At 45.4% G+C, this 27,188-nt stretch overlaps 2 protein-coding genes across 4 annotated transcripts in view; one reads left to right on the top strand and one right to left on the bottom strand.

Moving 5' to 3' along the window:
* Positions 1-423: 423 nt before the first annotated feature.
* Positions 424-17,232, top strand: slc18a2 (solute carrier family 18 member 2). Of its 3 annotated transcripts, XM_047335290.1 has the most exons (17): positions 424-438; positions 551-787; positions 5,660-6,005; positions 7,907-7,965; positions 8,107-8,190; positions 9,156-9,248; positions 9,507-9,596; positions 9,760-9,803; positions 10,122-10,182; positions 10,482-10,577; positions 11,297-11,375; positions 12,044-12,095; positions 12,335-12,398; positions 12,497-12,616; positions 12,715-12,848; positions 13,158-13,286; positions 15,794-17,232. In XM_047335290.1, exons 2-16 carry the CDS (start codon positions 655-657, stop codon positions 13,263-13,265), a joined length of 1,563 nt encoding a protein of 520 aa, XP_047191246.1. In that variant the 5' UTR covers positions 424-438; positions 551-654; the 3' UTR covers positions 13,266-13,286; positions 15,794-17,232. The 3 variants fall into 3 exon arrangements, with proteins under 3 accessions (XP_047191246.1, XP_035462842.1, XP_035462841.1); XM_035606949.2 differs by lacking the exon at positions 424-438 and having other exon boundaries at positions 464-787; XM_035606948.2 differs by lacking the exons at positions 424-438; positions 15,794-17,232 and having other exon boundaries at positions 464-787; positions 13,158-13,337.
* A 136-nt stretch (positions 17,233-17,368) lies between these two features.
* Positions 17,369-27,188, bottom strand: part of pdzd8 (PDZ domain containing 8) — a 34,359-nt gene continuing 24,539 nt past the window's right edge. The window contains exons 4-5 of the mRNA XM_035606947.2: positions 23,002-23,164; positions 17,369-22,851 (exon numbers count right to left, since the gene is read on the bottom strand). Coding sequence (XP_035462840.2) covers positions 20,492-22,851; positions 23,002-23,164 — 2,523 coding nt within the window. The 3' untranslated portion in view covers positions 17,369-20,491. The remainder of the gene's footprint in view (positions 22,852-23,001; positions 23,165-27,188) is intronic.

Here is a 27,188-nt window from a genome sequence, read left to right as displayed (position 1 = left end):
ATGTCTTCATTATCCCTCGTTGTTTTTTCTGTGGTTGTGGAATGGAGAAGTTCCGTGCGGCGCTACATCGTGGATGAAAAACCTCTGATCAAAGTGGTCGGTCTCTGCTACACATGTTAATCATCTGTGGAAGTGTAGTTTTCCGGTTTTGTGTACGATTGGTCTGTTTAGTAATCGCAGCTCTGCGGCTGGGAATAGTTTTTCGGTGCGGGGATGGTTGAAGTCAGGTCTGACAGGGATCCACACCGAATGACGTCAGCAGGGGGTCCAGTCAGTAGAAAGACAGCATCCCTCCCTCCTCCCTCCTCCATCCTCCTCCATCCTCCATCCTCCCTCCTCCTCCTCCATCCTCCCTCCTCCTCCTCCTCCTCCATCCTCCATCCCTCCTCCTCCTCCTCCTCCTCTGCTGCTGCTGCTCTTGGCCCTTGTGCATCTCAGGTAAGACTTCCACACCGCAACCGCCTCTGCTGCAGACGAGTCTTTCATTTTCCAACTCATCAACTGTTCCACGTCGACTTGTGATTTCTCTTTCATTTATTTCTTTGTGCAGTTTGCGACACACCAGTGCCACTTGTCCTTCCCCACGAGAGGACTTGCTCTCTCTCTCTCTCTCTCTCTTTTGCCTCGCTCTTCTCGGGACTAACTCACACTACCATGGGGAGGTTGGATGAGTTCCGGCAGTTCAACTTGCTCAAATGGCTCAGGGAGGAGAGGCAGTCGAGGAAACTGATCCTCTTCATTGTTTTCGTCGCCCTGCTGCTGGACAACATGCTGCTCACTGTCGTCGGTAGGTGCACCCCTGCTTCTCTTACCTCTGGGTTCCTTTTTTGTCGTGTTTTTGAATCGTGCGCAACAGGTAGTCCAGCTCCTCGCCAAGTCGCTCCAAACATGCCCAGCGCGCAGCGCGCAGCGCGCACATGCGCTCCGAGTCAGAACGACTGAGGTGGACCGACACAATCTCAACTGGCCCCGAGTCCAATTCAAACGCCACATCAAGTAAAAACCGACGAGGCGTAAAATGATGTGGTGCGTCCTGTAGCTGTAAATGTCAAATGTAGTGCAGGCTGCCAAACACTGGTGATTTTGGACTTTTCCATTTAATGTTTTCATAAAAAAAAATTCAAAATGGAATGTCTGCTTGACATCTGCTCTGAAGGCTATGAGGGCGGATTTGAACATGTCAGTCTGACTCTATCAAAGAATTCATATTTAAAAAAATATATCAATTAATATCGTAATATCTCCTGAGAAAATTTAGAGACTTTGATCCAGTTGATTCGACAACAATGGATTCATGTGTGTGTAAATGCACTTTTCTAACATATTAGAATGAAAATAATCTGAAAGCATGCGGCTGCTATTCTTTTCCCCCCTCAAACACTCATTCTCCTCCTGTGAAAAATATATATATGATCATCGATCATGATCGTCATCGTCATCGTCACCCTTTATCATTTCTGAAGCTGTTAACACAACAAGCAGCAACAAACCCCGAGATGACCTTTAATTAGGTCTTACATTTCCCCTGATAACACAATAACACCTCATGTGTTCAGTATACGGTTGGAGAAACCCCTCGATTAATATGAAAGAATCCAAGAAATAACATTCATTTTGATTTAAGATCTCATTGAGGTTGTGCCTATCTGGTTTTTAATTTGCGTTCAGAATATTTCCATGAGGACAGGAATGATATTTAGAAGGATGTAGTATTCAGGTTTGATTTAAAATTTGGGAGACGAGTTGATGGATAAATCAATGGGCTCCTTAAGCACTTCAGGACTTGTTTTGGAGAACATCCTGTGGCAGCAGTGCAATGTTTAACTGTGGATACAAGTCAACAGCGTCAGTCAATGCTCACATCGAACGTCAGAATGGAGAAAACAAATGTGATCCCAGTGACTCTGACTGTGACATGATTGTTGGTGTCTGTCGAGCTGGTTTGAGTGTTTTTCCGAAACGGATGATCTTCTCATGCAAAACTGTCTCTAGAGTGTTTACTCAGAATGGTGATGAGGGAGGTGAGAGGAGAATGGTCAGACTGTTTGGAGCAGACTAAAACAGGCTGACTCGGATAACCACTCTTTATAACGGTGGCGATCAGAGAAGCATCTCGGAATGAACAACACGTCCAACCTTGAGGTGGATGGTTCTTCAACAGCTGAAGCCCACGTCAGGTCCCGCGCAACCGAAATTCGAGGGTGCAGTCGCCAACACCGGACAGTTGAAGACTGAAAACCGCAGTGTGGTCTGAGGAATCTGGAGTTCTGCTGGTGGTAGAATCAGAATATGGAGTCGACCTCGTGAAAGCCATGGAGCCGATCTGCTGCTGAGGCTGCAACCAGCTCAGGCTGCTGGTGCGATGTTGCGAGGGAAGTTTAGGACCTTAATACCAGGCAGTGGGGGGTTTTGAATCCCACAATCTATCAGAGTTTAGTTGCCGACCATACTCAGCCTTTCATGGACACTATAATGTTCCATGTCACCAGGCAAAAGTCGCCTCGAACTGGTTTCATGAACATTTCCACCATCTTGAAATCAACGACCTGAAGAACTGAGGTTGTTTGAGGGCAAAGGCAGGAACCACCCAGTATAAGTGTGGTGTTCCTAATAATGTGCTCTCTGTATATCAGAGTTGGCCTGTGTAAGCAACTTGTTGCGTCGCGTAGTTATGAGTTTATTGTTAGTCGACCTCTAGTGGCTGTAGTTAACATGACGCGTGCAAACGAGGAAGTCGGAGCCACAAAGTGCACGTTGGGAGGACGAGGCCTGCGTGAAGTTTACCGATAGGCAGCCGCATTTGTTTTTATCCATGATGTGTGGTCATTATTGTAACCATGACAACGAACCTCTAGCCCCCGAGGAAATGCTGATTTTGAATCCAAACCTTGATCTTTTCCTCAACCTAGCCGAGTTGTGTTGACCTGACCAAACTGTGACTGTTCCACGACCTCAACCACCTGTTTATTGTCGTCACCATGACGATAAAGGTCTGGCATGCCCGCGGCTGGTATGCTGCATGGGGTCTTATTACTGTAACCATGGCGATGGAGATCCCCTTCAACCTATATGGTCATTTCAATTGGAGGGGGGATTTTTTGGGGGATTATCCACAAGGTTTAACAGATTTTTAACGAGTGGCCTTCCTCCTATTGTGTATGTTAACATGTATTCTTTAGGTTAACATACACAACTTTAATCCATTGAAATGCCTCGATGGATATATATATATATATATATATATATATATATATATATATATATATATATATATATATATATATATAAATATATATATAAATCAATCATATAGTTTCTTAGCATCCAATTTTAAGAATGAAATGTTTTTGTAAATCAAATGAATTGATGAAATTTTAAGGTAAACAATGAATGGTTGCAATTTTATAATGTAACAAAATTAAAGGGGACTTCCAGCTACATGTTTTTATTGAGGGGTTCCAAAAGATGAACTTTTTCGCTGTTCACACTTCAAAAAAAAGCTCCTTCTATATTTGTCAAACCGCCTGTTATGCAGCCCCTCAGTTGAGCCTAGGTCAGGCCTCCTTATGTGGCCTCTTCAAAATCCTGCCTCTCTGCTGATTGGCTGGACATCCAGCGCACCCAGCATCTTCATATGAGAGTGGAAAGAACGAACCGCCCCAGAAACAAAGGTTACAGCAGGGCGTCTCCGCTCAGTGAACGCTATGTCCATTACCTGCTTATTGTGCCACGTAACGGTGGATTCAGTCGTTCAATTATAATCTGTGCTGTAGGTAAATAGTTGCATGGAGACGTCTGCTGTCAAAAGCTTTTATTACTAGTAAAATGTTTGTCTTCCTACAAGACATTTGGTGTCATGAACAGTCAGTATAAGACCATATTTAAATTCTCTCACTCGCAAACCTAAAGGTTAAAAAAGAGAACTTATTGTTTAGTTTTTCGCATCCCCCTCCACCATATTGATTAATATCTTTGTAGAAACACATCCAAATATCCGTCAATTGCTTTATAACCTCAAGTCAAACGTCGTATTTTGAAGCGGTGTCTACTGCACCACGGCGTGCTTTGTTTGACACGGTGTTGTGTTGATGGACCGAAGCGCCTTCAGATAGTTCTTCAAATGATGTTGCCAGCACCATCGTGTGTGTGTGTGTGTGTAAAAAGAAAACACAAACACAACGCAAACACCGTCAAAATGTCAGCACGCCGTGTGTTTTGTGTGTCCGTCGTGGGAGGAAACAGAACTAGTTTCCAGGTCATGGCCTCTATCGTCTTCGGACGTGAATATGGTTTCATAAAGTGTCTAATGCGATGCAATTTTTCTTTTTCTAGAGAGTTGAATAATTTTTTTAGTATCAGTTCTTACTGTTTCTTGCTATGAAAAAATATCTGCATGCAACCCCCCCCCCTCATTTTTATCTGTTACCAGCAACGTTAACATTCGCCCATGAGCATCGTACCGCCTCCCTGACGTCATGTGAATGTTCTTTCTACCCTCCCTCCCTGTCGTCTTTTTTTACCAAACACTCTCTAATAACACCAGAAAATGACCAAAAATATTCCCAGTTATGGTCACGGGGATTAAAGTCCTCGCTCGTTGCTATGGGATGGGTTTTTACGCTAACTGGATTCCAGAGATGAGATCTGTGTAGATCTGAAAGGGGGGGGGGACTGTGGGCCTGGTGCCTGTAGGAAAGTGTCAGAGGTGTAGATGTATGACTCTTTTTTTCTTAATACAAACATATGGCGTGTGACTGCAGAGCTTGCCAGACGCACTTACACTCATGTCGGATCAAACAGGTTTGATTTACAAGTTGCAATTCCGTGTGCTTGTGCATTTCACGCACACTCGCCTTCGACTGAGAACAATGAGAGCATGATGATGATGATGATAATGATGATGAGGATGATGATGATGAGGATGAGGATGATGATGAGGATGATGATGATGATGATGATGGAGAAAGGTGCCTGTGTGTCTGCATCTACACGAATGTGTCGGCTGAGCTGCCGTGTCCTCCTGACCGGCGGAGAGCAGAGAGTCATCGTCAGTGACCGACTCATATTAATATTAATATTACAGAAAGAATTGCGTTAACTGTGCAGACACGGGGGGGCACCCTCATTAGACGGGGCTGCTTCGGAAACCACTGAGCGGCGGCAGCAACTTGTCGCCACGCGGACATTAACGAGCTTAATCAATGAACAAGTGAATGAATTATCTTTATTCGCACAGGATTAACAAGATTGACGAAACAAGATTTACAGGAAGACATGTTAATACACGCACCAGGGCAGGCGGTGTCGTCATAGCAACAGGCCTCTGTCATGTGAGGCACATGCCTCAGGCTCACACTTTAAAATGTCCAAGAATGCTTCTGTATTGTTTGTTTTTTTGTGCCATTGATCAGTTTAATCTGCATGGCCCCAGACAAGAATTGGAGAATAACTCATTCATTTATTTATGTATTGGTGATGTGGTCAACCAGCCTTTAAATGGTTAAACACAGCAGCGAATGTCCCTCGAGGAACTTCCTTTTCTTTTTCTGACGTATGCTGCACTGACATCTGGATTAGCGTCATGCCAGTGAGTGTCAGTCAGTGGTCGAGTCACGTTTCATTGCGTCGGTCTCCTCTCACCTCTCTATTCCCCCGACAGTTCCCATCATCCCCAGCTACCTGTACAATCTGGACGAGACGGCGGACGCCGTGTTGGCGAACAGCACCGCGTCACAGCAGGATCCTCCGGGGGCCTTCCACAGCATTGTGTCCTTGTACGACAACACCGTGAGGCTGTCGGGCGCCAACGCCACCGCCGGGCCTGCCGGCCTGGCCCCCACGACCACCGCCGCCAGCGCGCTGCCAAAGAACTCCTCCTCCTCCTCCGACTGCCCCCAGGCCAACAGCAGGCTGCTCAATGAGAATGTCAAAGTGGGAATGCTGTTCGCGTCCAAGGCCACGGTGCAGCTCATCACCAACCCCTTTATAGGACCACTCACCAACAGGTGGGTGTCCCTCATCTCGTTGTGCCTCTGAGTGGTGGTGGCATTAGTTACGTAGCATTTACAATTTACATATTGACTGTATTGTATTGTATGTATTATATTCATATATGTATAATCACCTGCAACAAAGAACAGATGTTTTTTCGTCATCTTCAAATGAGTTTAATATAGTGACATGCGGTGGACCCGACCTCCGTGTGAGTCGCCATGTTTTGCCACGTCGTGTTGAATACGGTCGTTGCACAAAACGGTCCAAAAGTGGAATTTTCAGGAGCTCGCGAAGAGCGGAAATGGAATCAGCGGTGCGCCACCATAAAGTGTCCCCTGTCGGGTCAAACACAGGGGCTTCAAATAAATGATCAGTTCTCAAATTAGTACTTCAATTGGACTATTGATCCATAATTATTCCCAGTGCAGTCAAAGATAAAGCGACCAGCCAATAGTCGTGTGTGTGGATGTGTGTGTGTGTGTGTGTGTGTGTGTGTGTGTGTGTGTACAGAGTTCGAGGGCGTCATGTCAGCCACAACAGATCTAATCCAATTGACTCAAACTGAGCAGAGTTCCTGATTTTCGTGTGTTTGCATGGGTGTGAATGTGCATATGTGGCTTGTCATGCACGGATACTTGCCTAAAGGATGAGTCACTCATATTTCATCTATCTCCTTCCTGCGTGCAGTAGTCTTTCAAGACAGTTGGAGCCAGCAGATGTTCTGCGCTAGTGCCCTTGCTCATCTGCATTTAAATGGGCACTCGTCAGTATCTTTTAGGACGTACGTGTCTATAAATACAGGAATTGTGAAATAAGTTGCTTTTATTGGATTATTTTTTGTTCGGTGGTGAAAAAAAATGACCCCAAATGATGCCGGCGTCTGGATATGCAGCTTATTAATCGTTTGCTCACAAGCCGTCCACAGCAACTTTATAATAATATGTCTGATTTTGTGTTACAGCTTGATCCAAAGTGGTCAGGTTTGCCAAAATAATAATGGTGATGATAAGATTACAGTACATGAAGGACTGTAATATGATTTTCTCATAGGCTGCAAGATGTGCACTGATATCTATTGCTATCTCTTAGGCGGGTTGAAGTGTAACACCTGCACCTCTCGCAGAGTTTCCAATAGCAGGACACTTTGTCCTCGAAAAGCCAATGAAACGGCATTTGACCATTGTCGGACGCCGGTGGTTTACCCCCACAGTCCGGGTGGTCAGGCCTCCGCAGCGCTGGACAGATTAATGCGGGTCTTAATTAAATCTTTCACAGACCGATTCAAATCATACACGCCGCGCTGCCAACAATTCCGCCCGTGACTCTAATAATCACGATAAGGAGAGCGCAGTGACTAAGTCGGGGCCAAGGAGGAATCTCTGTCACGTAGAACCGATCCAGCCCTGAACAGACCCGACAGCGGGCGCTCAGATGTGTCGCGATGGAGGCAGAGCACCCAGTCCCATTACTGCTTCTCAGTCACCTTCCCTCCTCACAGAGGACAATGCAAGGCAAGTCGAGCATGTCGGGGATCTGTGTGGGATTCGCAGCAGCTCTGACGTGGCTGGCAGCTTTCAGGCCCTTTTCTATTGGAGAGGAGAAAGAAGGAGAAAAAGATGCTCGTCATCCTCCTCCAGCGCTTTTTGTGTCAGGCCAACAATTGTGTCCGGGAAGAAGGAACCACGCAGGGGCAGAAAAGCTTTGTGCTCCACGTCGCCGCAGAGGCCTTATCTTCGGTCAGGTCTCAGGAAAAGGCTCCATCGTCCCCAAGATGGACTTTGCTCATTATTCTTAGGAACATCATAAACATATAACAGAAGTTATTTCATGTATAATTGTGTAGACATGGAACCAATTATACGCTTATTTGGAACAGATTTGATCTTTTCTTTTCTCTTTGCCCCCCTTTTAGAATTGGATACCAACTTCCAATATTCGTGGGCTTCTGCATCATGTTCCTCTCCACCATCAGTAAGTCCCGGCCTCGCCACGTCTCATCATCATCATCATCATCATCATCATCATCATCATCATCAGAACAATTGAAAAAAATGCTCGCATCGTGCCTGATGTGTCTCTGTCTGTGTCCCTGCTGTTCCCACCGTGGTGAAGTGTTTGCCTTCTCATCGAGCTACGCTCTGCTGTTTCTGGCCAGATCGCTTCAAGGTGTGGGCTCCTCCTGCTCGTCTGTGGCAGGTACGACCTCCCCCTGCTCACGTACCCGTCTCCGTCAAAAGACGATTTCAGCACACATGCATGCATTGACATCGATTCACAACAGGTCTTTGAAGGTGTGTAAGGTCTTGTGAAGAAAGTTATTTTTCTTCGAGGCCGCAAAAGAAGTCTTACCAACAGGTCTTAAAGGGGCAGTAAGCAATTTTGGAGAAAAGATTGTTTGTCGTCAATGCTTCCCCCCCCCCCCCGTGATTTACTTGGTGGTCGTTTCCAGAAACTCTCTGGACTCAAATGTACGGACTTGCTTTCCAGTAGTTTGGACGTCGAGTTTATTCATTCCTGTTTTTACTTTGATATTGCTTTAACCTCGTGTGTCTTTTGCTTGTTTTACTTCCTGTCTTTGTCTATTTTCCTGCTTTCGTGATTTCCTAATGTGGTTCCCTAGTGCCCAACTACCCCTACCTTCCAATGTTTGTTATAGTCTCTGTGCTCCCCAGTCTTCTTTGTCAGTTTGTCTGTTCATTTTGGCTCGGTTCCATTCAGTCCTATATACATATATATATACATATATAGGTGACATGAGTTCATTTTTTCTTATTGCTGAAGTAGTTATTGGGATCGGTGGTATTATGTCAAATACGACATCTGGCTGCAGGCTTCATTGGACTGTCACGTCGATTGAAGGACCAGTCTGTAGGACTTAGTGACATCTAGTGTTGAAGTTCCAGATAGCAGCCAATCGAACACCCCTCCCGCTCACAACAAGGTCGGAGAAACTGCGGTGGCCTTCGGGTAAAATGAAGCCATGAAAGATCCTCCCTGGAGCCAGGGTTTGTGCGTTCTGCCTAACTCCTACACGTGGTTGTCTGCGGTGAAACTTTTATGGATCTTACTCTGTCGATTAAGTCATTTCTGGCGTGCACGAGGTGTTTGTATCCATACGCGTGTGTGTGTGTGTGTGTGTGTGTGTGTGTGTGTGTTTTCAGGGATGGGAATGCTTGCGAGCGTGTACACAAACGACGAGGAGAGAGGTCATGCCATCGGGATCGCCCTGGGAGGCCTGGCACTGGGAGTGTTGGGTATGTGCACGTGCGTACATCCGACCACGACAGATGTCCGCGCTGAGCCGTTACACACCTACTGACATTTCGTCAGTGACACATTTACATGTCGGTTGTGAGTGATACCACCAGAAAAACATCAGGTGGTATCACGTCGCGTGAAGCTGCACGCGACAAGATGCGCGGCGTCAGGCCTCCGCGTCCGTTCAGGCCAGAGAAACACTGCCCAGGCCTCTGTGAGCTAAATCCCATCAAATCCACTTTGCCCCCCCGCAGTTGGACCCCCGTTCGGCAGTGTGATGTACGAGTTTGTGGGGAAGACGGCTCCTTTCCTCATTCTGGCTTTCCTGGCTGTGTTCGATGGAGGTACAGTTGCACGTGTTTCTTTCTTACACCCGAACCGAGGGTAGTCTTTGTGTGAGAGAACGGTGAGAACACTGTGAGTGTGTGCGCGTGAGTGTGTGTGATATCCACTCATTTCGATTTGAAAGTGAATTACACTGGGTTGACTCAGCGGGTGTCTTCACAGCGCTGCAGCTCTTCGTCCTCCAGCCCGCCAAGGTGGAACCGGAGGTGAGTGCGTTTGACGTTGACCATTCATTTCCTGAGGCTTTTCCTCACTTCACTGAGACGACCTTTACAGCTGCGCAGCACTTTCAAAGACTGTCCTTGTGGTATTTCTTCCTAAATAGAGAGTAAATACAGGAAGTGTGGATAGAAATACAATAAGACATTTATCCGGGGTTACAGTTCAGCGTTAAGGTGTGGTTATATCTTTATGATAATGCTGCCGCTGTGTGCAAATATCCCCCCAATAGCAGAATCTACTGAAATGTGTGACCTGAGCGGCGGTTCGGCGGTTTATCATTGTGCCTTTTTTTCCCTGCACAGAGTCAGAAGGGGACCCCTCTGTTGACGCTGATGAAGGATCCTTACATTCTGATCGCGGCTGGTGAGAGAGACCAACAGCAGCCCAGTAGATGTGACGTCAGCTCACTCTGGAGAGGCCTCAGTGGGATGTGGCCTTTAAAAAAAAAAAAAAAAAAAGAGTGCTGGGGGAAAAAAAGCTGTCTGAGAAATTGACACGACAGAAAAGAGCCCCCCCCCAAAAAAAAATAAAAATCTCTGGGACATTTTCGGCCAAAGACGACGCCCGCTACTAATTTGCTGGTTCCCGGGCAGGTATTGAAATTGTGCAGACCATAATTGACACGGCATCAACTTAACGCCGCCAATCTTCATCATCCCCAGGTTCCATTTGTTTTGGAAATATGGCCATAGCCATGATGGAGCCGACGCTGCCGATCTGGATGATGGAGACCATGTGCGCCAGGAAGTGGCAGCTCGGTATTTACAAAGCTCTCTTCAGCACCCACGCAGAGAAAAACACGTCGCGCATGGAAACAGCGTCGTGAGGACGCGTGAATGTCTCATGTTGTGTCATGCTCCGGTGTTAACCTCGCTGCGCCGATGTGATCTTTTTTTCACTTGACACAAGACGACTTGCCACTTGTGGTCACTGTGTGGCACAGGAGCAGTAACGGAGGAGCCTGTACTACCTGAAACAATCATCGACAATCTGGAATCATTAGTCCGCTGCACATTTTTCTCATTCACATATTCCACATCTCGGCCAATGTTAGCCCCCCCCCCCTTAATTCGATAAGACGATGGACGGACGGACGGACTCATTCCACATACATTTTCTCCTTTCTCAGTGCCGGAGTGTCACTCACTCCTGCATCCCGCCAGATATTTTCCTCTATCGAGGCTTCCTCCAGTCCCCGGTGTTATGAGTCTGTTCCTCCACGTCGTTGTGTATGAAGTCTAGGTGAGATTAGAAAAGGTGCGAGTGGGGGAACAGGATATTAGGGTGTCACATGCTGGCGGGTGGAAGGCACACGTCTTCATTACAGACAATGGGAGATGTACAGCAGCTCAGCAATGAGGCCCTGATAGAGATCTGCTTATCTTGGCAAAAACCTACCCGCACCTTCATTCTCTCATCTGTGTGTGTGTGTGTGTGTGTGTGTGTGTGTGTGTGTGTGTGTGTGTGTGTGGCCCAGGCGTCGCCTTCTTACCAGCGTCCATCTCCTATCTTATTGGAACCAACATCTTCGGCACATTGGCGCACAAGATGGGGAGGTAGGGAGGGACATTGTCCTTATCTTCCCCCTGTGTCTTGCTCTCTCGCTCTCTCTCCACGCCTCTATGGACGTGGCGTCTGTTTCCGCTCCTCTAAATGAGTTTTCGGTGTTTGTGAGACCGGCTTTATTGAAGCCTTGATGATACAGAGCATCCCTGATGTTCTGTGCGTACACGTCTTCCCTTTGAATGGCGCTTTTTGCGTTTTTATAAATTCTGAATGTTCCTATGTCAACGCCCCTTTATATACTTTTCTAATATTTCCCCTAAATGTTGTACTCTTTCTTCTACTGATGTTTTTTCTTTTTAAACCTTTTTTTTTTTTAAATATTTCTTTTATCCTCTTTTTACTCTGTAGCACTTTGAGATTGCGTTTAGCACTGAAACACGCTCTATAAATGAAATGTATGATTAATTATTATTATTATTATTATTATTATTATATTGTCTATCCATATACAATACTCAAGAATGCATGATGACAACAGTTTCAATGTTTTGCACTTAGTATATGAATAATAGTATTCAGTTCTACAAACATCCCTCTGAGTTAATACAGAGAATACTGCGGTTGGTTGGAGTGTACGTGTACGTGTACGTGTACGTGTACGTGTACGTGTACGTGTTATACGTCAGATGACACTGATCACATCCTCTCTCCCGTACAGATGGCTCTGTGCTCTTATTGGAATGGTGGTGGTTGGAATCAGCGTGATATGTGTAAGTATACATCAATGTGTATTCAGATATCACCTCTACAATATTTTATTGGCACTCTTGGGTCACGTAAGTCTATTACTTGTACTTACTGCACTATGTTCAGCCAATCCAAGCTCACATTGGGGGGGGGAAATTAAATAAATGACATACCAAAAGTGGAAATATTTCACTGAATATATACAGAAAAAAAAAGAGTGAATACATAATAACAAAAAAGCATATGTGTCTGTGTGCTCTAGGTTCCATTTGCCAAAGACATCTATGGTCTTATTATTCCGAACTTCGGTGTCGGCTTCGCCATCGGTGAGTCTGCAATGTTACTACTCCGCCCAACAAGCCAGTGGCACAAGTGCGTTCAGTCCCAAACGTGCAACACCTCTCCTGTCTGTGACGTGTTGCAGGCATGGTGGACTCCTCTATGATGCCTATAATGGGTTACCTGGTCGACCTGCGGCACGTGTCCGTTTACGGGAGTGTGTACGCCATTGCTGACGTGGCTTTCTGCATGGGATTTGCTTTAGGTAAGCAGGAAAGCACAGCCACACAGACTGCATGAGAACAATGCAGCCAAATCGAACCACACCGAACCGGTGCGCGACCTGTCCTCTGACGACTGTAGGTCCGTCTATTGGAGGATCCGTAGCCGAGAGCATCGGCTTCCCCTGGCTGATGACCATCATTGGGGTCGTGGATATTTTCTTTGCTCCACTTTGCCTCTTTCTCAGGAATCCTCCGGGACAAGAAGAGAAAATTGTAAGATTCAAAACACACCCGCACACACATAATGACAGCCAACCAAATGTGATGTTATCATTGGCACCAAAGTGTTGAATTAAGAGAGTCAAACCAACCGAACATGACCTGCATGAAACATTTCACACAGCACAGTAGGATTATGGAATTATTTGAATGAACTGAACGCAAATCTCCGCAAAATTCCAAAATTCCAAAATTCCAAAATAAAAAAAAAGCAAGCAGTTCCTACTCGGCAACCCGAAAAATGTCCTGTACTTTGACACATGCTGTGGCGCAACCGACACCCTCCAACCTCTCTCTTTTCAGGCCATTCTGTCGGACACCAACTGCTCAATGAAGACGATGTCCTACTCCACACAGGGGACGCACTATCAGGGCGAAAACATGGAGCCCGAATACGACGATTACGATTAACGGCCACGCCGGCGATTGCAGGTTAATCCTTCAGAGGATCTATTTTGTTGTACAAAAAAAAAAAAAAGGGGTGGGGGGATGGGGGGGTTGGGGGGGTACAGAAGAAAAGAAAAAACAAAAAAAAAAAAAAGCAACGAAAACAACGGCCAACATATTTCCATGTGAATGTCCTGCGTTCAGTCCTCGCTGTTCGGTGTCTTCTCGGCAGTTGTACCGGAGCGAACCAAAGTTCTCCTTGATCTGTGTTCGCGAGCGCATCGTGTGAGAGATATTTTTTTAGCCCGCAGCCTTATTCAGTAGAGACACACGCGTCACGAAAGCACTTTTTTAGACGGCGGGCGAGAGTTCTGGTGCGCGCTGTCGGTGGTGTGTTGGGTAAAACGCGCGGCTCGTTCGAGAAAAAAAACCAAAAACCCCGTTGTCCCGCGTGAGCCCCGTCGTCGGCCCCGTCTGTGGTCCACGTCTGTGGTCCACGTCTGTGGTCCACGTCTGCGTTGGGCACTCGACACATTGCAGCTGCTCAAAAAATAACAACAACAAAAAAAAAGATGAGGGATATATCCTTAAAGAAAAATCAAATATGATAAGAAAAGAACACACCTTTTTTTTTTTTGTCTGATTCCACTTCACGTTCACTCTGATGATTTCTCCGTTGCTGTCAAAGCAGATTTTGTCCATATTTTCGGTCGTTCAACCTATTGTGACAGGAACAGTGTGAGGCGTCGTGTGTCACTGACAAGAAAAACGCTTAGCATCCGACTGCTGTACAAATGATACCGGATTAATCGTGTGGGTGTTGTAGGGTGACGGGTAATTCAATGCCTCCTAAATGTTCTGTCTCTTATTTATTTTCAACTCGCAAAGCCTTCGTTGGTGTGCCGCCTACACGGTCAAAGGCTAACGGTATAAACCTCGGGACCAGGCGATTGTTTCGAGCATCGGCCCTGAGCCGTCGAGTGACAAACCCTGCGCAAAGGTCAGACGTGCTTGAGTCCAATCGGCTGGCGGACTCCCTCGCCGTCGCTCACAGCAGCTCCTTCTCCGCCGCAGGCCTCTCGTCGCCAGTCATGTCTGCGTGTCAGCTTTTAATAGCAAAATATACCTGAACCCAATTATTGTTTCCTTTGGCCGAAACCATGTGTCCCAGCAATTTTGTCCCGCTGATCTCAATTCTCCCCCACAAAGGTCAGCACGGTCCAGGTGGGGTTTTTTTTTGCGAATTCCTTCGTCCAAGTTCTTCGTTTTTTTGGCGCTGACCTTTCCACCTAATGAGCGTTTCTACCCTGAGCCGTCCTTTATGACATCCCTTGCACTCGTGCTTCCTCTGCTTTGACGAGTCAGGTTGTCGGCTGCGGAAAGGGTTCCGGTGTCACTCTGAACATCAAATAAATATGTATAAAAAAAGAAATATATACATATATATATATATATATGTATTTATATGAAGTACTTATTGCTTCCACCACAGTTGTGTTCTCGGTGGAGCCTCTCAAAACGAGACCAGTATTCCCATCCTACCAATCATCTTACTAATTGTTGGACCATGTCACACCATCACATCCGTAAGGATTTGTATTCGACACCGTCTGTCGATCACGTGAGCTGATCACTGACCTCAGACCTGCTGTTTACTAAAAGACTAATATAGCCACAGTTGATGCCATCGGTTGCCTCTTGTTCTCAGCGATTCAACTTTTTCCAAGGCCAAAGCTGTTGATCACGTTCCTTCAGTCTTTAACCCCCCCCCACCACCCCCGGTTCTGTCCTGGCTTTGGGGGAAAGACACCGACACTTCTCACAAGTCATTTCCTCTCTTAAAGACCGCTGATATGTTGACACTAGGAAGTATATATATAAAAAAAAGGTAATATGTAAAATCAACATCTTTTTTTTCTGAGGTATTAAATGTTCTCATCATGCCTTAAATATTCATGTTGTTGCTGTTCTTGTACAACTACTTATAATCTTCTCCTGAGTAACTGGATGGTTAAGTGCTTTTTCATTCTTAAAAAGGGTAAGGGGTGACTAGAATTTCCCAAAAGGTGTGGTGGATATACGACGTAGTATAAATTGGAAATACTCAAGTTAAGTGCTTCTCAGAACTGATTTTAAAAAGCCACAAAACTAATTTGTTATTGTAACTTTCAAAGATTCCCATGATGTCCCATGTGTCGATGATATACTGCAATGTTAAGGTTGTTGACACACGCTCGCTCGTGGTCTGGGACAAACTGATCGGGACTGTGGAAAAAATTATAATCATGATCATACCACCCATAGATTAAAACAAAAGGTACTAACACACCAAACTCCTCAGAAATGTCTCATATATGGATATGAATTTTTTGTAGTTATATAAAATCTGTTGCAAACCTTCACAGATGGCTGTACGTGTGCCAATGTAAATTACCTGTTTGTCATAATTGGATGTTATCGATTTTTTTTCTTCTTCTTCTTCCTTGTGAGAATGCCATATCCTCTATTAAATGTGGTATGCTCTGAAAAAGCTTCTTCTTTTTTTTTGACAGCTGTGTAGCAAAATGTGGAGACAGATGGATTTTCAGCACCATTACCTTTGGGTGCGTTTTGGACCACTGTCGGTGTTAGGAACGCTGCTCCCATTATCGACATGACAGGCCGTGGTGGCGAAACTGAGCGGCAACATGTACTGTAACCATGAAGACGTCAAACAGCGAGAGGACTGTGCATTGTGCTCAGTTTTGGTAACAGGAAAAATACTGACATCGATTGTCTGAGCCGGGTGGTGGGAGACGGCAGAATGAGTTGCCACGAAGGGGAAATGTGGGAGCAGACACACTGTAATCAGCCTGTCCATCTCAACACTGGGCTTCAATTACTTTGCGGATGATCACACAATACCTTCCCTCCGTTCCCTCTTCACCACAAACCCAGACAACAGTGGTTCTTACAGCAATGTTGGTACGGAGACATTTTTTTTTTTTGTGAAGGGACACCAAGATAGGAAAAAATGATGTTCTTCTGATGCAATGGACTCAGATGAGTAGGGAGAAAAGACATTTTCCAAGGCCCAACAGTCCCTTTACATTCAATCCGTCCCCTAAAGATGCCTGATTGTTTTCATCAATGAAACAAAAATTTAAAAAAATATAGGCTATCTTGCAATGTTATAGTAAATTATTATTATTTAAAAAGAAATCCAGGATCCACCCCTTTGTCCAGAACTGTGCCCACCTTGTCCCATCATTCCACCAAGATTTTTTAGCGAAAATCTGTTCAGTAGTTTGTCATCAGTGGCAGAATGATGATGGGTTTAGCCAGACCACACGCTTAAAGGGGCAGTAAGCTATTTTAATTTTAATCTAATAGACTTTTTTTTGTAATTCAGCAAATATGTCCTCATGGTCCACTACCTGTTGGTTCTGTGTGCGCCAAAAAAAAAATTTAAAAAAAATCGGGCTCTGTAAATTCAAAACAAACAGAAAATTTGGTGCGGACCGCACCACACAACACCGAGTGCAGTTTGTAAACATCACTCCCCGACACGTTGAGAGACGAAACGCTACGACGCAGGGGTTTCGGCCTCGTGGTTAGCGCGTCCATCTCGGGTTCGAGCCACGACCTGTGCAGTCAAAATAAATCAACAACAAGCAATCTTTCTCCAAAATCGCTCACAGTGAGCAAAAGTTTCTGCAAGAAATTTTGTGCGTGCGCGTTTTTGAACTCTCTTGAAAAAAGGCTAGTAAGTGAACCTTGACTTATGATTTTTGTTCTTGATGTTGTCGTGTTGACAGATGTTTGCAGAGTGCAGAACATCACTTCTTTGTCCCAATTACACGATCAGACAAATCGTTATCCATAATGGTAACTCCATAACTTGGTGACTGGTTGACATTTATTAAAATTGTGATGGCGCGATCGGCTGATTTCAGTTGAAAACATAGGCTTTTGGCATTTGTCCGTTTGAACAAACCTTTATCTTGGATTTAGTGCTCGTCTTGTCATGTCAAGAAATAGAAGGTTCAAACCTTGTGCGCTGATGTTCAATGGTGAAATGACCCCGTGCCTTTAAAGTTCTTCCGTGCGCTCCACCGATTGAAACCACAAAGCAAGAGTGATGGGAATCAATTTGAGCTTGTTTATTTAGGTTATGTACAGTAAAGCTTCACATGAGCCTCCTTGAAAAGCTGTACTACGTCCCTCACATACACAAAATAAGGAAAAGAAACAAACACCTGCTTGAAAAGCTGCGGTGGACACAGGCGGAACTGTAAGTGCAGTTTCAAAAGGTTAGGTGCTGGGGGAGGGGGAGGGGGAGGGGGTGGCAGAAGCCTGTGGTTATGAGTTCTGTGGAAGAGCACACTGTAACGACAGCAAGAACAGCAGCAGCAGCAGCAGCAGCAAAAGCAGTGCTTTCTCGGGCTAAAGGGGTTTAAGAGCGGGGACTCCTCCCGTCGGGCCGTCATCGATCTCCCCTCCGGTTAGAGACGGACGGGGCACGGCGACTACACACTTTTCAGAGAGAAAAAGGAGACAAACCACAAACATTGGGATTGGTCGCTGATTATCTGGTGTCATTTCCTACAAAAATATTGCACAAAAAATCTGAATATACAGTGACTTGAGAGAGAGATTCGACAAGTATAGCAGCCAGTAAGCCAATATCTACAAGAGCCACATATCTACTACACTTAAAAACGACGTGAAGTGTGCCTTTGCTTCCACTAAAGGCCAGTTCATGCTTTCTGCGTGCGCGTGTCCACAAAGGTCCGCCATGACGTGACCGTTGTCATCTGCGACGACGTCGGCGAAGGGGTTCGCGTGGACCCTCGTGTGGTCCGAAAATTTGAGGACGGCAAGCACGCCGACTGCACATGCGCCAGAAGAGTGAATTGGATGCTCGTGTAATATTTGTATTTTGTGATGTTTGTACTGTATTCCACGTCCTTGTTCCTGTTCTCGTGAAGCTGTCAGACACCGATTTCTTTTTTGTGTGACTTTTTTTTGCATTTTCAGCCAAACAAAACTTGTCTTCTTGCTGTCATGTTTTCTACTGTACATTGGCGAAACGTGTCGATGTATGCAAACCCACAACTGTCCGTGTTCGTACCGGCTTGGGCGTGTCCAACACATTAAAGTCTAAAAAAAATCAACTGGTGTTCAGTGTATTTTGAGCAGTGTCATATTTTCTTTTTTTATTCAAAATCTTGAGACAATCCTTGTGCCAGCCTTAACGTAGTGCTCGCCAACCCCTGGGGGGCATGGACGGATATGGGGCCAAGGAAAAAATGTGATTTACGGGAAAAAAATTGTAATTTAAAAAGCAACAATTTAGGCTTTTTCTATCGGCCCTTCTTCCTCACTCTCGACAAGAGACTGACTGTTGTAGTCACAGTCAGAAATATTGAGGGATAGTGTCACTACCGGTCATATTGGGATGTCATATTGTCCCAAAGTTCGAAACAAACTGATGGGACACAGGAGCCTAACTGTTGAAAAGATGCTACTAAGACGTTTCCAACGAGCGCTTCATTTTACACATACTGAGGCCATTCAACAACCCAAAGAGATGGTACAGTATGACTGTCAAAAAAACTATCAAATATTACGTAAAGACTTCCAACTCAATCTGATACTCTAACTAAACCATTCTTTTATTTTTCTTTTTTTTTAAACGTAGGGCTGTTCTCCCTGACGACTCGTTGAACGTCACAATTCTGATCCAAGAAAAACCTGCCGATGGCTGCTGATATTTATAGAAAGTTATCAAACTCAACCTTACCGAATATCCACGATCAAACCCCATTTCTGTTTGTGCTGGAAATATCTGTTGTGGCACTGACTGGCAAGATAACCATCAGAATAACAAGGGGTGGGGGGAAAGGACATTGTCTGCCATTTTTCAGTGTTTCGGGATGAATGTTTTTTCCTTGAGATATACAAAGAGTAAGATTATACCCTCTTGACAAGCAATCTTCCAGAGGCGCTCTAAGGTTGAAAAATGGATGAACAGCAGTAGATAGTCGTGATAGAATCATGATAGAATCGTGCTACACCAATGCTTGGTTGATGGTTTTGCCAGGGAACAAGATAAGGTGGTACCAAACAGTTGTATATACACAAAACATGGATAAGGGCTGAATGTACATTTGTTTGGGCATGAAAACAAGCTGCTTGAAGAATGGAAATCATCTTCACAAAGACACACAGGTTGGTCTTTCTACCCCAACCCTCACCCAAACATAAACTCAATTCTAGCAAATATTAACCCTCAACCAGCCCTTCAAAAGATTATGAAGGGCGTCCAAAAAATGTCCCGACAACAAGCGTTTGCTTGGAAACGATCATTCAGAAATCAATCACAAACAATATTCGAGCCTCTCTCACATTCGATCCATGACAGTTTTGATAAGTTACGTGCCTTAGGGTAACAACATGTTTGGCCTGGCTAATACAAATACAAATAAACCAAAACAAAGAGGCAAAATTATATATTAGGTTCCACTTATAATTATGCTGAAATCACAAAGAGCTGTGTGAGGAGAGAAAGTCACTTCTAAAATCCAAATATGTTACAGTAAAAAAGTGCCCAAAACAAAAAGATATGTATGACTGCATTAGACAAAGAAGATGTTCCACAGATGTGGATGTGTAAAGCTGCTTTTCCTTAGTAGTGTTCACACGGATATTGACTTAAATATGTCACCTTCATATGGACTTGTTATTCACAACAAGGAAATATTCAACATGTTTGCTTCTCCAAAAATTAAAGATGATTCAGATTAGTACACCACAGACAGGTGCACGTCGTCTAGAGTCCTTATGTCAAATTGGTAACAGACAAGAAAGCAAACTAGATTAAATGCTTACAATGACATTTGAAGCCAAAAACAACAGCAACAACAAAAAAAACAGGATAAATGTGCAGCGCTACTGAGAACAGGTAATGATGTAGCTTTCAAGTTTCCCTTTAAAAAAAACCCAAAACACACGGAAAAGCATGGAGAGCATCACACTGTGCAAAGAAAAACATCAATGATTAGGATTATTATGAATCTGGAGGGAGAAAATTCCTTTAACCATCCTTTCTTTTTTTCATGTAAAAATGAAGTGAATCAAAAACTGGACCTCAGCAACCCCCAAATATTTAAAACAGACTGCTGGAATCCCTCTCAAAAAGCAATCCGGACACAATTTTGGGAGCGAGACGTGAGCATGTCCCTCTTCCTTATTCCTTCTAGTCTTATTTAGTGGAGCGCCTCCACACAGATCTGCTCCTCGGTAATGTCATCCAGCAGCTGCACCTCCACCGGGCTGCAGATGTCACTGTCATAGACCTCAGTTCCCATCAGGGCCTCTTCCTCCAGGCCTTCTCCTTTTCCTTTGAAGCCCTGCTGCTCCGAGGGCGAGGTGCTCTCCACCGACTCCAGGTCCTCAATGCCAGCTCGATAGTGGATCATCAGCAAGGTGAGGGCCTGCAGCCTCTCCCCAGACTTGGTCAGGGCCGTATTAATCAGGGCCTTGCGTCGGGAATCTGTGGCCTCCCTCTCCTCCAGCAGAAGGGCGGTGTTATGCTCCAGCTCCTGGTCAATTTCCTGCTGCAGCTTATCCAGCATCAACTCGAGCTTCTGGGAGCGTTCGTCTGTGGGCAGCCCCCGGTACAGGTCCCGACCTATCTCCTTCACGGCGATGAAGACGCTGTCATCCAACCCGCCTTCCCGTCGTACAAGTTTACTGCTGCCACCGCTGCTGACTGGCTGTTTCGAGGGGCTGGCACCACTGGTGTAGGTCTCAGTGTCGCTGCTCTCATTGTCTGAAGTGTTGGGTGTGTGCTTGGGTGAGGGTTCCACCGTTCCGGGCACCACATCGACCACCTGCTCAACTAGCCGAGTCTTCTGCACCTGGCGGAGATTAAGCAGGCGGGAGCTGGTGTTGATGATGTGGCGCGTCAGGCCAGTGGTGGCCCGGTTTATGGTGGATTTGGCCTCAGGGTCAGCTCCACGACGTTCGGTCGCCGCCACACAGAAGGGATTCTCAGAGAGGCACTTGTCCTGGCACTTCTTGTGGCAAACGTAGGCGCAGATCATACACTGAGAGGCTGCCTTGGTCCAAACCTTCTTCTTGCAGTATTCACACCAGGTGGGGTTCTGGAACTGTGTGTCCTGGAAGTTGTGACGAACCTCCACCAACTGCATGGCGCCATAGGCCAAGTCGTCGCGTGGTGCCGAGGGGATGTGTTCCCTCTCCCTCTCCCTTAGGTCCTCATCGTGAAGACTCCCCTCCTCTCTCTCTACCAGCCCCCCTTGATACTCAAAGTCACCCTCGGCTAAGTAACAGAAGTTCAGGGTAACATCTCCGTAACACAGCTTCTCATTGAAGCCCTTGTGGGTGCCGAGACTGCGTAGTGCAGTGCGGCTAACGTTAGCTCGGGGCTCAGTGGGCCCCAGCCGAAAGGTGCTCTGGTACTCCGCAGAAGATGTCGCCATACATTCCAGTGCTACGTGCTCCAGCTGGAGGCTCACGTGGCCCAGGCACAACAAACTACCCAGCTTAAAGGGATCTTTGCACCACAGGGCCACATTAAGGTACTTGTGGTTGCTCTCTACATCACACACCATAGAGGCTTTGGGCCAGCGTGCTGTCTGATTACGAAACATGGTTTCTGGGGATTCCCAGATGGCGTGGTCCTCTAGACTATCCCGCGTGCTGCATGAGCCATCTGAAGCCTTGTCCTTTGTTTGATAAGCCTTGCTACTGTTGGTCGCAGTGGAAGGGCCCGGTACCTCATCACTCGACTCATTTGGCTTGGCGGTCTGCTTTGCCTCAGCCTGTTTGACACATGTCTTCTCTGTGCCAGCCCTCTCCTCATTGGCTGCAGTGAGAGGAGCCTTTTCTGGAGATTTCTCAGAAGCACAGACGGTGGCGGTCGCGGTAGGAGCGACAGTAGCATTAGTAGTTGTAACAGAATCAACCCCTTCCAAAAGACTGGTTTCCGAGGAGGCCGGTGTCAACCTTATTTGAGGTCTTGGCGGCAGGAGGGGGCGAGAGGGAGGAGGTGGGGGTGGAACAGTGGGGCGCTGCAGACCCTCACCTGGATCACCACTGGTCTTATGTGGAGAGGGCTTTGGGGATTCTTTGGGCTGAGGCTTTAGTGGTGACTGGAGACCCACCAAGTTTAACTTGCGGTTGAGAATGGGTGATATGGAACCAAGGGGCTTGGAGGCCAAGTTGGCCACAGTCCTTTTGGGGCTTTGGTTAACTGTGAGTAAGAAATCCTCCTTAGATTCACTGGTATTTGTAGTACTGCTGTTGGGGCCACCCGTCTGGTTAAGTTTGGAGTCCACAATCAACTCTTCAAACTCAGAGTCCATGTCTTTGCTGTCGGATATGTCAGAAAGGGTGGTGATGGGGGCCGGCTCTTCCTCATAGCCACCTGGCTGGGGGATGAAACCTGTTTCCTCGAGCTGCCCAAACCCTTCCTGAAGAGTTCCCAAGCTTCCCAGAGAGGGAGCCTGGTGACGAACAGGCCTCTCATAAAGTACCACCACCCTGTCTCCAGCCTGCTTCAATAGTTTGGGCACTTGAACCGAGGATGTCACTTTGACACCTGTCAACAGAAACAAAAACAGGAAGTATGTTTTTAGTCGATAGCTAAAACAATTTAAAGACTTGGTCTTGAGAATGTTTACACAAATGATTTGTATTGTAAGATTACGACATTCAGCTGATAATTGACGTGTGCAGTGACATGTCAGACCTCCAATGGCAATGAGGCGATCACCCCTCTGCAGATCTGCCAAGGCTGCAGGGGAGTTGGGCGTGACCGTCTCAATGCTGACGTGGACCGCATCCCCCTCAGTGGCAGGAACATGCCTGAAGGTCATCCCCACGCTGCCACATGGCCCCTTGATAACCTCCGTCTGATACATACAGGTCACAAGAGAAAAACAGAACGAATGCCAACATTAATCCAGAGGTCACAGGCAGCTGACAGTATGTTTACAACTCCGGCAGTAATGTTTTATGCAAAAATAGGATTCATTTACGGTCTACTTTTTTAAACCTGATTTTTCAAAGCTGTATCTTTAGATACTTATGGATGATACTGGCTTTATCATACATACCGTTAGGAAGAATTTGACTTTTCTGTTTTTTTTAAAAACATTTTGACAATTAGACAGAAAGAATGAAAGTGTTTTTCATAAACTTGATTTTAGAAAGGATTTAATATTGTATGATTTGTATTCACGGTTATTTATCAGAGTAAAAAAGTAAATATTGTATTTTGGTGGGGGGAAATGTAATCTAAAAAGGATGAGGTTAATCTAGTAAATGTTTGGTGAATAACTCATGCTGTACTAGAGAAATGTGTGCAATATTTTGGATTGTGCATTGTTAATAATTGAATAAAGTTTACTTGTTGCATGCAAGTTAACACAACTGGAGGGACAATCCGTTCACCAAATAACTGTTCTCCATCACTGTGACATTGGTGAAGGGAGTTCTGCTTAAAACTTGTATCCCTAATACACACACCTAGCAAGCATTTTGGTGAGAAGCACTGAAATGTATATTTTTAAATGTTGAACGTCAACGTCTAATCAGGACCGCATTTTTTTTCGTGTGCAAAAGAACAAGAATTTGAATAAACTGTAAGATGACAAATGCCTCAAGAGCATCACTGACATCTGCCTCCAGCACTTTGAGGAGAGAATCAAACTGAAAGTGGCAATTCTGTGGGAGAGGAGAGAGAGCTGCAATTAAACCTCCGCCCGCTGGCTGCTTTAATAACAGCCACTGCACACAGTCCAAGTCACAGATCCCACAACACACCTGTTGGGATGCGGAGGTGACCCGCTCTCTGCCTGACAGGCCGTTTGTCAAATGACGAGTGCAATGTACAGTCTGAAGACATTCGCACCTCAACCACGTATGTAAAACCCTGTCCAATTTGAGCTGTGATTGGTGCAGAGTGTCGGCTTAGTGGAGACATATGGTGGAATCTTTCCAGGTACAGGGGAAAAAGCTAATTGAGGTGGAGGAGGAGAAAGACGTCGAAGAAGGCACACGCGTCCTGATTTAAATGAGAGACAAGGAGGGCCGACGTGATGTGGGCTGACGGAGACGAATGACTGTAATTTCCCCTGCTGTCATTTGTTACGGGTTCTGGTGGATGGCAGTGATTGAGTTAGAGCTGGCCTTGAATAAACAGATGATCTATACAAGATGAGAAAGGAAGATGGATCAAAACCAAAACTGATGCTACCAAATTGTTATATTAACCTGCTCTCTGCTCCATTTGTGGGCAAGTTTCATCGATGTATAATAATCACAAACGTTACCACAGAGTAAAAATGAATATATAAACCATAGTGCTTCAGGTCCTGCTGTCAGAAATGAGTAACCCGGTGACATTCAATTTAATAAACATTTAATCTGCAGATTAATTTAGATTAAGGCATTAGTATGATTCTTAAGTAAAGGTAAGGCACCTGACGAACGTGACAGACCTGGATCACTTGTGCCCAAGAGAAAAATTCAAAGAAGGAAAAAAAAACTGGTGAATATGACAAGTTGCATTAAATCACTCATATCTGTTCATACGAGCAGTGACTCCAGTATATCAGTTATTGTCAAGGCTTCACATGTAGAGTACTGATGTTAAAAGGATGAAGGTGGATAGTCTTTCTGAATCACCGTTCAGTGTGTGTGTGTGTGTGTGTGTGTGTGTGTGTGTGTGTGTGTGTGTGTGTGTGTGTGTGTGTGTGTGTGTGTGTGTGTGTGTGTGTGTGTGTGTGTGTGTGTGTCTCTCTCTCGAGGTTTAATCTGATCTGGCCATGTTGCAGCTCTTCCATGAAGACTAACAACATTGCGGAGAGAGACAACAGGTCGCTGTAGGGAAAATGTGCAATCTAAAGACCTATTCAGCTTCACATCTCCCGGTGACCATTAGTTGGTGAGCAGGTAGCCGAATCCACAGATGTATCCTCAACACGCAGCAGACCGTCCGTCTCGCAGGGTCATCGGTCCTGTGACGCATCAGATCTGATCATTCACAGGCCAGAACATAGATTACACTACGCATTATATTTGATTCAACATATTTACATATGGTATTTGAAACCATTGAATTTTGTATTTGTATAATCTTATATTTTTCATAAAATAATGAACAGCCCAGCAGTCAAACAGAATCTTAAAAAAAAAAATAGGAGATTATCGAGTTTGAAGAAATTAATGTGGGAAAAAAGCATTTGGTTGAAATTAAAAAGTTTGTCAGTTTTGAATCAGCTGAATTGTGACTAACTGTTGAGTTGTCTTGTAAAAACATCTTTTCTATTGTCTTTCATTTTCAAGAGCATAGAGGAACATCTAAATAAATAGAAAAAAACTGGAATTATAAATATACAGTATTTATACTGCATACGTCCTGTAGTACTGTCTGAGAAGGATATCAACCACAGTGGTTGATGGTGTGGTGTATTATTTTTTCCAGTGACATTTGTCAAATGGTAACTTCAGACCCCGACGGCGGTGCTCAGTGTGTTAGCTTGTGCTTCGCTACTTACGGTTCACGCACAGTCTTTCGGGGCGGTGATATTTTAAGAATCAGCTGAGAGGTGAGAGTAGCTGCTGAATGTGGCCGATTGAAGCACCTCTGTAGCTGTGTGTGTGTGTGTGTGTGTGTGTGTGTGTGTGTGAGTGCGCGCGCGTGTGTGTGTACAGCTGCACCGCTGGCTGCTGCACTGTGGCCATTGTGCCCTTCGATAGATTTACAAAGGAGACGACGAGCGTACGAGTCCATTCTGTTGAAGTGCAAATAGCTGCAATCTCCCTTTTACACACACTTACACCACCAATATATGCACAGTCACAGAGCCTCGTATGGACCTAATTATGTGGCAGTGCACACGAGCCTCCAGTGATAAGACGACTGCTCTGCAGCAGCAGCAGCAGCAGCATCACCGCTTTCTGAGACACAGAGCTGCAGGTTTACGTCTGCATCCTGGCTTCACCCTTTTCGTTTCGCATTCCACATACAGTATTGTCCAAACCTGAAGCATAAAGAATGATTGTTGTGCCCAACCGTACATAATGATTATATAACCTTAAGTAAAATTCATAGTATAAATGTTATACCTTCGGTCCTTTGTAGCAGTAAAATAACAGTTAATTCATTAGACTATGTGAGAAGAAAGCCTGTTTCACCAACTGCTTGAATCTCTGCGGTGCTAATCTCAAAAACATTAAATGCTTCGTAAAACACTTAAGTCCTTTAAGGAGGACTCGTGCATTGACAGCAACGGTGAGTAAAGTAAGAGCAGCGATTTCTTTTCTAGGACCGACGGGGTGGAACTGTTTTCATTCACGACGTTTCGCCTTCACCGCTGGTTTTAGTGTGGTGTGGCGACCGGTGATAAACCAATCAGGAAGCGAATGCTGGTGACGCCGTTATCGTTCCAAAACGGGGGCGACCGGCGTTTTCTGAACTTCTCCTTTCCTGGGAAAAAGGCGCCGCAGTAGTGTGGACGGTGATGGGTTTTAAAACTAAAAGGTAGTGATGTTGGTGTAGCCGAAGAAACAAAGTCATTCAGACCTGGAGGTGTAAATTGACTTTGCATCTTTTATGCTTACGCCCTGGTATACGGCCACTAATAGCCACCACGGTAAGTTTTTACACCCAAATACTGAGGGAAGAGTCCCGGTCTCCAGGAACTTGGCAGAAGATGATCGGCCTGTTGAAACTAACCAGAGGCCGAGAGATCGGTCCATGTCAAAGCGGCTCCACGGTATGTTCACGTCATTTCCTTGCTGCAAGGCGCGAATGTTTTGTCACTAATGCAACGCATGTGTTTGCACACCGCACAATGTAATCCTGGTTGTAATCTGAGATCTGGTGGAGCCGTAAAAATCCAAAAAAGAAAAAGGGGGGAGATATGGATC

Source organism: Scophthalmus maximus, chromosome 10 (assembly GCF_022379125.1).
Source record: "Scophthalmus maximus strain ysfricsl-2021 chromosome 10, ASM2237912v1, whole genome shotgun sequence".
NCBI lineage: Eukaryota > Metazoa > Chordata > Actinopteri > Pleuronectiformes > Scophthalmidae > Scophthalmus > Scophthalmus maximus.
This window is presented reverse-complemented; position numbering and strand designations above follow the sequence as displayed.

Excerpts from the sequence above, each read along its gene's own strand:
- slc18a2 (XM_047335290.1), top strand. The coding sequence starts at position 655 with ATGGGGAGGTTGGATGAGTTCCGGCAGTTCAACTTGCTCAAATGGCTC. Across the intron at positions 12,096-12,334 it reads TTGGAATCAGCGTGATATGT|GTTCCATTTGCCAAAGACAT; the intron begins GTAAGTATACAT and ends TGTGTGCTCTAG. Across the intron at positions 12,399-12,496 it reads CGGTGTCGGCTTCGCCATCG|GCATGGTGGACTCCTCTATG; the intron begins GTGAGTCTGCAA and ends GACGTGTTGCAG.